The 13,801-nt window shown below is 37.5% G+C and overlaps 1 protein-coding gene across 11 annotated transcripts in view; it reads right to left on the bottom strand.

The window, feature by feature from the left end:
* The window catches only part of LOC127585445 (la-related protein 1B-like), a 69,129-nt gene that overhangs the window by 37,140 nt on the left and 18,188 nt on the right, over positions 1 to 13,801 (bottom strand). For all 11 annotated transcript variants that reach the window (XM_052042927.1, XM_052042900.1, XM_052042890.1 and 8 more), the window contains one exon: positions 3,954 to 4,018. In XM_052042927.1, the coding sequence (XP_051898887.1) occupies positions 3,954 to 4,018 (65 nt within the window). The remainder of the gene's footprint in view (positions 1 to 3,953; positions 4,019 to 13,801) is intronic.

Below are 13,801 nucleotides of genomic sequence, written 5' to 3'. Positions count from 1 at the left end.
TGTTTTTTTTCCCATGTAGTAAGGAGGAAAACAGGTCAGTTATTGAATGCAAGTCTGTACCTGGTGGGATGCCACAAGGATTGTTGCTGGAGCTCTAGCTGTTCACAATCTACATCGTTGACTTGGATTGGGAGGTGGGGTGGGGTGCCGTGTCAATGGTGCAAATGTGATACACCCACATTTACTGATAATAATAAGCTGGGTCCCAGGTTGGGTTGTGAGGAATCAGAAACCTCATGGGAATATAGAAAAGGATGGACTACAATGCTGAAAAAAAAATGAAGCCATGACATTTGATAGACAAAATAGAAAAGAGGATTATTTTATCAATGGTCAGAGATTGAAATAGCTTGGTATTCAAAGGGACGTAGATTTTTTTTTGTACAGGAATCACTGGAAATTTACATGACATGTACAGCAAGCAATTAGGAAGGCAAATGGTGCAGCTCCTTCAATGCAAAAGGATTTGAGTACAAAGGTAAAGACACCTTATTGAAATTATATAGAGAGCCAGTGAGATTGGACTTGGAAAATTATGTAAAGGTCTGGTCTCGCTACGCAAGAAAGGATATATTTGCAATAGAGCAAGTGCAAGAGAACTTCACCAGACTGATTTCTGGGTGGAGGGCTTTGTCCCATGAGGAGAGATTAAGCAGACTGGGCATGCATTTTCTTGAATTTAAGAATAAGAAATTATCTAATTGAAATGTACACAATTACTATACAATGTGATAGGGTATATGCAGAGATGCTGTTTCTTCAGAAAAGGTATCTAGAACCAGGAATCAGAGTTTCAAAATGAAGGGCTTGCCATTCAGTACTGAAGAGAGAAGTTTCTTCTCTAAGAGGACAGTGAATAAATTGGAATTCTCTACCAAAAAGACAGGGGAAATTCAATACCTTAGACCGATACATCTTTGAATATTAAGTGAATCAAAAGATACGAGCCTACGTCTGCTTGTTTCCTATATTCTGAAGTCATTCATCCCTGGTTTTGTTCTAATAAATCTCCCTTATCCTTGCACCAAGTGAGATTAGATGCATTTAATGAACCTCAGGACAAATCTGATATTTAGTGAAATAAAGCATACAGTTAAGTGCAATTTACAAATTCAGATTCCTATCAGAAATTGACATAATAAAAAACCTCCCAACAGCAGCTGATGGATAAAACAGCAGCAATATAGAATTTGAACTTAGTAGCTGCTAATCTGAAACATTTCAATATTTCTTTGTGCAACATCACATCTTACTTGTGATATAAACTGATGTTCATCCAAAAGTCAGGTGTCCATAATCAAATGCATACCTTTTTCCACGTACTTATAACCTTACATGCTGATCTATGCTGGGTTCAATTCTACTAAAAGTTAGATTTAACTTCTCACCCTCATGTTTCTCTTTCTATGGTATCACTTCTCATGGCTCCTTTAAACTTCTCCAACCCTATAATCCTCCAAAAACAATCTTTTCTGCTAATTATAATCCTTTATAGAATTTCACCAGTTTCTCCCTTCATCACCAGCAACCTCTTCACTCTAGGTTCTTGGCTTAGGCTTTGAAATTACCTTGAAGCCCTGCTACACTTCCTCAATTATTTTAAAAGCAATATTCATATCTTCAATCAAGCTTTTAACAGGCCATTGTAATAATATCTTATTTCATTACCAATGTTTGCCAGCTCTGGTTAACCAAATTCTGTTAAAGGCACTGCACTGAAACATTAATTTTGTTAAGAAACCATTTTTATCAATATAACAAAACTGAGAGCATGTTACATTCCAAATGGATCAAGAACATACATTCCAATCTCTCATATACCCTGCTCCTCACAAAGCTGGCTAGAAAATTGTTTTCATCTTTAAATCTCTATGGGGTCCCATGACACAAACTATGTACTTCAAACTCGAGTCAATGTGCATCTCCTTCTCCAATATACTCATGGCAAAGCCTTCAAACGTTTGATCATAGCCCTGTGCAATGACCACCATTCTCAATATAAAGCATTTTACAGCAAGCAGCGCATAAACAGAAGAGGTAGCTGAAGTTATGGCAAGTAACACCAAATTCACAAGTGCTCCATTATGATTGTAAGATTCCATGGTTGTCAACAATATGACACAGTTCATACACTTAGAAAGATAACAAATTTGGTAGTTTTATTGGGAGGGCACAGACCATGGGCAATACAGTAGACAACTAGACTTTCTTTTGGAGTAAGGATTGGAAGAATCTCAAGTCCACAGATACCTTGCATGAGTGATTCCAACGGTCGAGTATTTTTTCATAGCAAATTCGAAATATTAAATAGACTGTCCCTTTTCAAATATAGTTCAAGGCAAGGAAGAGACCAATTACGTGATCTCAGCAGTTAGTGCAGCAACTGCCTGACATCTCCAGTAACCCAGCTTCAGTCTTGACCTTTGGTGCTGTGTGGAGTTTGCACTTTCACCCTGTGACCACATGGGTTTCCTCCGAGTACTCCAGTTTCCTCCTATATCCCAAAGGCGTGCAAGTTAGTAGCTTAATTGTTCTCTGTAAATTGTCCTGGTACATCCACTGTAAATTGCCCTGGTATACATTTTGAATGGTGGAATCTGGAGAGGATGGGAATGTGGGGATTGGAGTGGGCTTAGTATAAATGGATGTTTGATGGTTGGTGCAGTGTTGGGACTGAAGGGCCTGCTTCTCTACCAAACAACTCTAATTAGACAGGAAAAATGTAAATGTTTAATTCACAACAAGAATTCATTAAAGGCCAAGAGGAAAATTACAAAAAGGGCAGTATTTGACTCTCATGTCTTCTCCTCTCCTAAAGCAAGATGACTTTTAAGTAAAAGGGATTGAGGAAAAACAAAAATAAACGTGGTAAGTGCTCTCTGGGGAAATTGACAGCTAAATCCAGCTGATCAGAATATCTCCAAATCCTATCTTGCCCTGTTTCACCCATTTTCGTCCCTTCCTCTACCCTTTGACAACCTTGATTAAGGTTTAGTTCCACAATTTCTTTATGCCTTTACTATTGTTTCCTTACTATTTAGAGTAATCCAGTTATTATCATTAATGCAGCATCAAGCATACAACATGCTCTGGGATGAATCAGGGCTAAACAGAGTGCTATGCTGTCTTCATAACAGTACTTACTCAGGTGGTAAATTGTTTTGTTTTTTTGGAAAACACCAGAATATTTCATTGAATATTCAAAGGGGCGGACTACTATTGCATCTGTCACATATTGCATGCACTACAACCTGTACCTATAATCTGACCTTTCTGAATTCATCACTTTCAAGCAAAATTCCTTAGTACTGGAAGTTATCCAGTACCAATGGAAATTAATCACTCGTGTAAATCCCTAGTCTGTAGGGATTGCCACAAAATGTACACTTTCCAGCAGGTGTTAGTAATAAGCAGGATCCCTGGCTACTAATTTAACAACTTTTAATTTGTTGATGCCTTATGCTCATTTAACCTGCTACAAGAAAACAATGCAAAAAAAAAATCAGTGTGTTGTTAAAAGGAAATATTTCTGTTTAATCCAGATAAAAGAAATGTGAATCAAACAATAGAACAGATGCTGGAAATCTGAAATAAAAACAAATAGCTAGAAACACTCAGGAAAAAAAAAAATCAGGAATCATCTGAGGAAAGAGAATCCGGGATAATGCTTCAGGTGGAAGACCTTTCATTAGAAAAAGAACTGAATTGCATGGCTGTAAATGGGCTCAGCCAGGAAGTTTCTTTTAAAAAAAACTGGTTAAAAATACTGGATGCAAGAGCTTGAAGGGTAGATAAAGAGCAAAGAACCAGAAGAGCAAAATGAGATGAAAAAAATGACCCAGACAAGGGGTTAAATATTTTATTAATATACAAGTTGTGGTTATAATAAACTAAACCCATTATTAAATTCACAACATCAATCTTTTAAGGATCTATTAGCTTCTTTTACATACCTTGCCAGGTTTCTTTATTGTCTTGGGCTTGCTTGCCTTGATTACTTTGGTTGAGCTTTGGGGTTCTGAAATTAAAACGTACAAGGTAAGTCAGAGAACAGAATACAAAACATGGAAAATCAATCATTTCAAAAGTTTTATTATAAAAACACTCTTCATATCCACTTCAGGATGTTGCACAGAGTTTTACAAGCAAACAATCACTTTGAAATGCAGTCAGTGCTGTAGAAAATATTGTAGCCAATTTGTACACAGCAAAATATATTAAAATGCATCCCTAGGGCATGAGTTTTTTTTGTGTGGATTTGACCAACGTCAGAAAACTCACATGTCACATTCACCTGTTTGCTAAAGGAAATCTCTCCACAAAGTGTTTTTTTGTATCTTTTCAGTCATTTCTCTATACTGTGCACAATTAATTACAGTTCATTTTCACCTTGACCTCATTCTTTTAGTTTCATCCAAGTCTTCCCTCAATCTCCATCAAGTAACTACAATGTAGTTAAGTACAATTTGGTGAATTTACACTCTGGGGAAAATATGTATCTAAAGTAGTACAGCAGCACAATAGCTAAAAGTAGCAAAAACAGATTAAATGAGGCAAAGTATGCACTTGGGGCTCAGCGCTGGAGGGATAAAAATGAAAACAGAACAGATGTTAAAGTTCCATAGAACCTTTGACAACACTGCAGTCAAATTTCTCGATAACAGGCAGTGAAGGAAAAGACTAGAATGATACAAGAGAGATTCTGCACATCAGGATCAATCATGGAAGAAGATGGTAGTAGATGAATTAAACAAGTAGTTCGCATCTGTTTTCACTTAAGAGTTTACTAATGATAAAGATAGATGTAACAAAAATAAATAAATATATAAATAGAGAATGGAAGGGGAAGAAGGGAAGGAGTTTCTGGGAAGAAACTGAAAAGTGATACTGGATGAATTATTCCAGCTACAGGTTGACAGGTGTTTGGGTCTTGATAAACTTCTTCATAGGATCTTAAAAGAAGTGGCTAGTGAGAACATTGTTACATTTATTTTAAAATTACCAAAATTCCCTAGATTTGGGGAAGGTTCCATCAGATTGGAAAATAGCTAATAACTCCCCTTTATTCAAAGAAAAGTGGCAGAGCAAGCAGGAAACTACAAGCCAATTAATACCTTAAAGAAAATGTTAGAAGTTTAAATTAATGATGATATAGCAGGACACTTAGAATAAAAATCAAGGTAAATCAGGCAAAGTCAACATGGTTTTGCGAAAGGGAAAACATGTTTTATCAATTTATTGGAGTTCTTTGAAGTAGTAACATGTACTGCAGATAAAGGAGAACAGGTGGATGTATAAATCTAAATTTAGTGAATGCATCAGATGTTGCTGCATATCAAAGGCTATTGCATAAAATAGATCTTCCAAATGAAATATAGTGCATGAAAATCTGAAATTGTCCATTTCGGCAGGGATTTTTTTTGAAAAAAGATTTTACTGCAGAACTCGAGATGCAGAGAGCTGGCTGCCTCATGTATGATTTGCAAAAGGATAGCATACAGTTGCAGCAAGTAATCAGGAAAGGTCTCTATATTAAAGGATGTTAATTCATTAGAAGTACTTGAGAGAAGATTTACTAGACTGATACCTGGAATGGGCAGGTATTTGAACTGAAACACATGTAATGAATATGTTTGCTCACAAGTGTTCTGCCCTTAAGCCAACCCAAAAAGCATTTAACAGGGACAATTCTGAGAGATTTTGCAGTGAGCTGGCAAAGTGACCTTTCAGGCCACACGGTTCAAAGAGCACACAGTCTCCTTGACTCTCACACCAAATTGAGCCCATGGCCTAAAAGGCCAAAGTTAGGATACATAAATAGGACTGGATACTTGGAACAAAGTAGGCAAAGATCCATGAATCGTCATAAATTACCAGATACTAGGTTAAATGTTAAAAGGTTGGAAGTGAACACAAGAAGAATTTACATATACAGCAGAGATCTCAACCCAAATACAAGAATCATTAAGAAAATCAAATAGCCAACCGAGGGGGAATATTTCTTTACCCACCCGGATGGTTAGAACCTGGGCTTGCAGGCACGAGTCATGGTTCAGGGAACTAGCATACGCATTCAAGGGAGCAGGGGAAGGTGGCAAGGTGAAAAAATTAAGATATAGTGGTTTGAGGATGAATTTACAGCAGAACTTCAACAATGGAGCACAATTTACTTATTGCACTTTACTTTTGGAATCAACAATGCCTCTATAACTATATAGAAATCCAAATAATATAAAGGATTGGATACCCATTATACAAATTCCCCAAGTATCAGAACTGTTTAAACACAGCTTCATGTCACATACAACTTTCAAGGTTCAGACGCAAGGGGGGGGGGGGGGGGGGGGGGGGGGGGGGGGGAAAAAAAATCACACCCTTGGTAAGCTGTAAGAATCAAAACTGTTTTTCCCCTCCCAGTACCTTAAAGCTTTCCCAGACACTCCAAAACCACAAAATTTTAAAATAAGTCTTTAATAAGTATTCCAAAGACAGAAGTTGTATACCAAATTAATACTTCTTGAAAATGTAACAATTGTAACAAATTCCAGCTTTCACATTTTAAACTTGTTCAACATTTCACTTTAAAAGGAAAGAGGCTTTGGAGAAGGCTCACCTGCTAAATTAGGAGAAAAATTCCCCCCCAAAGATTGCAGTTCTCTGTAATTCCAAGGAGCTTTACTTCATTACCCCTTATTTGGTCATTCAGTAATGTATATTTTCTCTACCTTAAAGAAAATTGTTGTCACAAATTGCCAGTTTGCTATCACAACTACCTTCCAACACATGCAGCTAGGAAAAAAAGTTTTTTTGAAAAACAACACAATGTAACTGGTTGACCAATGTTCCAATACCAGTCAAAGACACCACCTAAACATTCTGTCATGATTATTTATGTAATAAACATTCTACTATTTATTGAAGAATGGAATACACAATTATAGAAGATTGAAAGCAAATAACAGATCTAATTTAACAAAGTTTAAAAATATCAAATTACAATGCAACATTCTCTTTCATATGACTTCAAGGTAAGTGTACTGATTTTGTATAAAACAAAGTGCAGTAATTAAACGATCAAGTTACTGTCCATGACTCAGTGGAATACAACTTTTTTTTTGCAATGAATTGAAAGATTACAATTAGAAATAAAAATCTTCCAATATAAAAAATGTAGCTTTATCATAATTTATTACTGTCAATGTAAAGCTAATAACTCAAGACACGGCTTTAGATACAGTTAGTAAACAAATGACAAAGTTAAGCATGCTGAATCCCACTGTACTGAAACATGAGCAGTTATTCCGCTCTTAACTTATTCTATTCGAAACTGCTTCCTCATGCACTCCTCTAGAACATAAGAAAAAGCAGTAGCAAGCCAACTGGCTCCTTGATCTAACTCCAACATTCAATAAAGTCATGCACAGCAACCCTTTGTTTCATGCATAGGACCCCGAGATCCTTTCGCACCACAACATTTTATAGTTTGTCTCTTCAGATAATAATTTGCTCTATTTATTCTTCCTTCCCAAGTGAATAACCACATATTTTCCCACATTACACTCCATCTGCAAACTTCTTGCTCGCTCACTGAACCCATCCACCAATCCCTTTGCGAATCCCTTCTCATAATCAGCTAATCTTTGCATCATCGGCAAATTTGGCTTTATGTAAACTATAAATGGTTAATCATAAAATCATGGAATTGTATAGCATAGAAACAGGCCCTTTTGGCCCATGTTGTCCATGCAACTGTAAAGCCTATCAGTACTAATCCCACTTAAGACCCCAGCTATAATTCCCCATGGCACCCACTGGTTACAGCAACAATCACAGTTATCTAAAAATAACCCATTTATCCCAACTCTGTTTTCTGTCAGACCAAAAGACCCAATATACACGCTCTTATTTTGTGCAGTAGCCTGTTATGTGGCACCATACTGAATGCCTTTGGCTTTTAAATTTATCTTGCTTTCACCCTTCCTCAACCATTCATTTTGATGCTATCCTTAAGACTGCAGTCCTTCAGCTTGGTTTCTTAGTTACCAACCACAGTGGAAGGCAATCAAATGTTTCTTATTCTCTTTCAAAACAATCTCTTTTCATCCAAACCTACTTGAGTGACATTCTGTGATGCTGTCATAAGTCATAAATATCTAACTCCCTAAACTGAAAAAAAATCACACCTAGTTCCAATAAGGCCCTAAAGAAATCCTCCTGCATTTTCTAAGATAATGTGGTTAACTACTCAACACTATATGCAAGACATTATATAAACACATGTCACATCAACTAGAAGATAGCTTGATGTTGTAATAGAGATGTGATGCACATTAGGTTTAGCCACAAGCAGACAACAAAAGCTTGTATAATGGTAGTCTAATAACATATCAAATGATGTACGAGTACACACTATTATAGAGAAGTAACTTAACTGTACAATGAAATTTCAAACTGCTACTTAGTTTTATCTAGACCTCTGGGTGCTAACAGCTTATGAAATTAATATCTTACGACTGAATGCAGGAAGAAAATTCATTAACCTCAGTGATTACCTGATTGAGAAGAGGTAGCTGCATAGGAAAGTTACATCAGCAGGTACCTAGAGATTATCTGCACGCACACCAAGTATCAACAGGTATGTATGCTCAATCCCAGACAACACCTCTCCTCAATCTCACGTTAACTGACTTTTCAATTCCCTCTGAGTATCATTTTATGTACTTCCTTTTATCAAAATCTACTTTTCCATCTCTCTCTTATGCTTACTTGGGTATTTTACAAGGCAAGTTTCGCCAAAACTGGCATCTCTGAATTTGTTTCCAAAGCTTTTCATCACTGTCAGCTTCCCCTTGCCTGATATCTGGATTTAAATGATGGAAACATGACAGCAAATAGTTATTAGCCATATTATAGTTTGTGTCTTATGACTGTCAGGATAGAAGAATGTAAACTAAATGGATTTTGTTCTTCTCTAACCTGGCATTTCCAATGTTTTCACATGCTCAAGATCTTGTAAATTTGTGCCACAGTAGTGCCAACTAATGACCATCCCCATCAAGAGAGTCTAACCCAATACCTAGTGCCTATCATCGACATCAGAGGACCAGCATTGACTAAAAATTCAACTGGAGTAGACACATAAAAATCATGGGTCAAGGAGCAGGCCAGAGACTGGGTATTGTTCGGCAAATGACCCTCTCTTTACACTGAAGATTTTCCATCATCTACAAGTCAAAAGTCAAGAGTGTGATGGAGTACCCTCTACTGGTCTGGATGTGTGCAGCTCCAACTGTCAAGAAGCTTCACAGCATCCTGGTCACAGCAGCTAGCTTGATTGGCACACTATTTATTATGCTAGACAATCATACCCTCTACCACTAAGCACACAGTGGTTGCAAAGTGTATGACTTACAAAACGTGCTGCAGTTAAATCTCCCAAACATGTTACATCTATCATTGATGACAAGGGCAGCAGGTGCAAGGAAACAGCATCATTTGAAGGTCTTCCTCTATGCTGCACACCATTTTCACTTGGAAGTACATCACCAGTCCTTCATCTCAAAGACCATTAGGAATAGGCAGTAAAATGCTGGCTTTGCCAGTGATGCCCAGATCCCAAGAAAGTAAAAACCACTGCAACTGCAGATAGACATTGGGACCATCACATAAAAACAATAGCACAAATGTTCCTGCAAATGATGGATTTCTTCATATTATAACACTGCTGTCACTGCAGCTAGTTACTAGAGACAGCATTGTTATACATAAACAACTACAACAAATTTGTCAGTCAAATAATAAGCCTCCTGAAGAACTATTAGAGAAACTTACATTTGAACAAAGTTCTGATTCCCAAAAAGATAATCACCATTGCTAAATCTGAAGCTTCAACCACACATAGTGATGATTATATTGCTGAAGAATCCAACTACAATGAGATGTTGTAACACAAATTGGGCCAAAAACCTGAGAAAGTGTTTACATGCTCCAACTTGAAAGTACGCTCTGATCCAGGATGTGTACAAGATGTTCACATAAAACTTCGTAGAACACATTTAAATCCTTGCCTGCAGAGAGCCATCAACAATGTTGACTTGCATGTTTCTTGAATTAATACTAAATTTGTTAAACAAAAAGAATGGTATTTAGGTCCAATTTTAATGAATTTGGGGATTTAGTGCAGATTACCATCAATATTTTGAAGGCAACATATAAAATCAAATATTCTACTGTTGCAATTTGGCAAGATTTCATTAAATCCTGCACAAGGATACAAAACAAAAAAGGATAATTTCAACCATCAAGCCTGTTCAACATTTCAATAAGTGTTCAGTGACCTAATGCCATATTCCTATCTTTGCTCCATGTCATTTAATATTTTATTAACCAGAGCCATCTGCATTTTTGTGCCTGTGGCAGCTCTTCACAACTTCCCCCTTTCTGATCAGTACTGCAAATCTCTTTCAAATTTATATCCAATTCTCTTTTGATTGTCACTTTTCATTTTGCTTCTCAGTTTCCAGGCAACATATTTGAAATACAACTAACTCATAAAAAGAATGGGCTGGATTATGCTCCACCGGGTCTGATGCCTTAGAACTGCCATTGGTCTCTGCACACAAACACTTACTTCGGCCACATGCAGAGGGGATCTCTCTCTCTAGCCCACTGGATCCTTAACTCTAGCAATAAGGTCCAAACAGCAGCTAGGTCCCAGGCAGCATAACTTTGAGGCCTCTAAATAATAGGTTTTGAAGCTGGGGACAGAATTTAGTATTCTGGCAAAAGCTGTCATTGAATTTAACAGGTTTTAAATTTTCCAGTAAAAAATACAAATAATTTTTCAAACATTGACAGAAAAATACTTCAAATAACTAATAATTTGGACTAAAATAAGTGAAAAACTTAGTTTTCCTTTTTGTTTCCTAGTTTTCAGATAAAACAGTCCCCTAAGATTAAAGGATGCTTGCTTTTATTCTGGTTCTGAGGTGATTGAAAGGGCAAAGTATGAAATACAGACTCTTCCACAGATGAGGTAAGCAGCACCTGACATCATGAGTGAGTGGGTCATTTGTGAGGTAGTGTGCTCTTTCTACCACTCACACTGGGCTTTTATTTATTCACAATGCATGGACTCAAAGGTTTTCAACAACATCCCGAATGCTCCTTCTCCACTTTGAATGGTCGTGGGCCAGAGGTTCCCAGGAGTCAGTGGATATAGAACATAGAACAGTACAGCACAATACAGGCCCTTCGGCCCACAATATTGTGCCAACCTTTAAACCTCACCCAAGACTATCTAACCCCTTCCTACCTCATATCCCTCTATTTTAAATTCCTACATATGCTTACCTAGTAATCTCTTGAATTTGAGCAATGTACCTGCCTCCACCACCGCCCCAGGCAGCGCATTCCATGCACCAACCACTCTCTGGGTAGAAAACCTCCCTCTGATATCTCCCTTGAACTTCCCACCCATTACTTTAAAGCCATGCCCTCTTGTATTGAGCATTGGTGCCCTGGGAAAGAGGCACTGGCTGTCCACTCTATCTATTCCTCTTAATATTTTGTACACCTCCATCATGTCTCCTCTCATCCTCCTTCTCTCTAAAGAGTAAAGCCCTAGCTCCCTTCGTCTCTCCTCATAATGCATCCTCTCTAAACCAGGCAGCATCCTGGTAAATCTCCTCTGCACCCTTTCCAACGCTTCCACGTCCTTCCTATAATGAGGTGACCAGAACTGGACACAGTACTCCAAGTGTGGTCTAACCAGAGTTTTGTAGAGCTTAATCATTATCTTGCGGCTCTTAAACTCGATGAGGGACTTATGAAAGCTAACACCCCATAAGCTTTCTTAACTACCCTATCCACCTGTGAGGCAACTTTCAGGGATCTATGGATGCATTTTTTCCACAAGGCCACTTTAAACACTCCTTGAATCATTTCCTCTCTCCAGAGTTTGGGATTATGTTCCTGTTCTAGAAATCTGGTGCTGGGAACATGTAAGACTTGGCTTGCCAAATAGGTGCAACTAGAGATTCAATTCTTAAGCCTAAATTGGCATTGTGGCCAGCACAGACATTGTGGGCCAGAGGGCCTATTCCTATGTTATACTGTTCTATGTTCTGGGATGTTAGACTGACATAGAATGCTGATGTTAGTTCACTTTTCCTCCCATTGGATTTGGAAGATTTTGTGAAGTTGGTAGTGTCTTTCTAGGGACTTTAGGCATCTTCTGCAAGCAGTCCAGGTTTCAGAGGCATCTAGAAGGCAGGAATCACAGCTGCTGGTAAATCAAGAATTTTGTGCCGGGTCTGATATCTTGACCTTCAAACATCCTTTTCCTCAAATGACCAAAGGTTGTGCAGGCACATTAACAGCAACGATGTCTGCTTTTACTATGAGGTACCTTCTGAGATATGGTGTGAACAATATTTACCAATGTTCAACATTTAAGCCTTTAACCTTTATTATAGGAGGGCAGTGCAGAGGGAGCAAATTAGTGGTGGACGCCTGACTCGTGGATGTTAAAAGGTCCATCCACTCATACTCCAGAAAACAAGTCAATGATACCTTGGAACTCAGCTTTCAAGTATGTATAAATGCAAATGTTTGCCTACAAATTGCAATTTGCCTATTGACATTTGGAAACTGCACCCTGTCCACAGGATTGACGTCCTCCTCATCGTACAGCTCAGAATCAGACAATACTCCAGTTGTGACCTAACCAATGATAAAGATTTGGCAGAACATTCTTGTTTTAGGAAAGTGCCTCCACCTTTAGCCACTGAACCTGCCATCTTTAAGGACTAGTGCATGTGTGAAGAGTCAGGCAGAGAAGATCTGTTTCAAGTTGATGACCTTTCATCACAACTGACAAAACCAACACCCTTTGATAAAATTGAATGTGATAAAACAAACTAAGAAATATCCAAGTTAATAGTAGCCTTAAATGATTAATAGAGTTACTGGACCCCCTTTAGAATTGGTCTACCTGATCACTTCAGATTCTTAAGTTTTATTAATCCATTTCTGAAGTGTTCCATGAGCATCAGCATTTACGAGATTTTCTGCTTGTGCATCGGTACACTTTGAAATTTACCCTCCTTTATTTGTCCAGATAAATATAGATCAATGAGACAAGTGGTGGTCCTAACAATGACTGAGGGTGTGCAAGGACCACTATAATACTTTTCTGCAGTCTGATAAACACATCACCACTCTGCTTTGTCTCTTAGCCAATTTCAAACTCATATCATTGCTACATCTTTAACCCTACAAAATTTACTATTAAGCACGTTCCCCAAAGCTTGTCCACATACACATCAACTCCACAACCTTTTACACAAACCTGTTAGTTATTGCTTTGAAAAATAATTAATCATCAGTCAAAATTCAAAAACAAATCTGTTAATAGTAAATCACCTATCACATCACAGAAAAAGAATTGTTTACTCATACATGCTTTGGATGAATCGATTATAAACCAAAATATGCCAAATCAAGTTTTCTTCCCATATTGCACAGCAGGAGTGCAAATAAGAGGGAAAGAACATGAAAATAAGTACATATCACTATTGAGCCAATTGCTAAATAGCAAAAAAATTGAAATCACTCCCCATATATTTGAAACCTTTGAACAATGAAAAATGACAAAATCATCAAGAGTTCATGCTTTTGAATTAGGGAAATGCCTCCACAATGTGTAATCTTTCCTCACAACATTAGTAAGTTACACACTTCAACTGAAATTTCTTTGGTTTTGTGAATGTAAATTTGGAAAATACAAAAACTCAATATA

This window comes from Pristis pectinata, chromosome 2 (assembly GCF_009764475.1).
Source record: "Pristis pectinata isolate sPriPec2 chromosome 2, sPriPec2.1.pri, whole genome shotgun sequence".
In the NCBI taxonomy this organism is placed as follows: domain Eukaryota; kingdom Metazoa; phylum Chordata; class Chondrichthyes; order Rhinopristiformes; family Pristidae; genus Pristis; species Pristis pectinata.
This window is presented reverse-complemented; position numbering and strand designations above follow the sequence as displayed.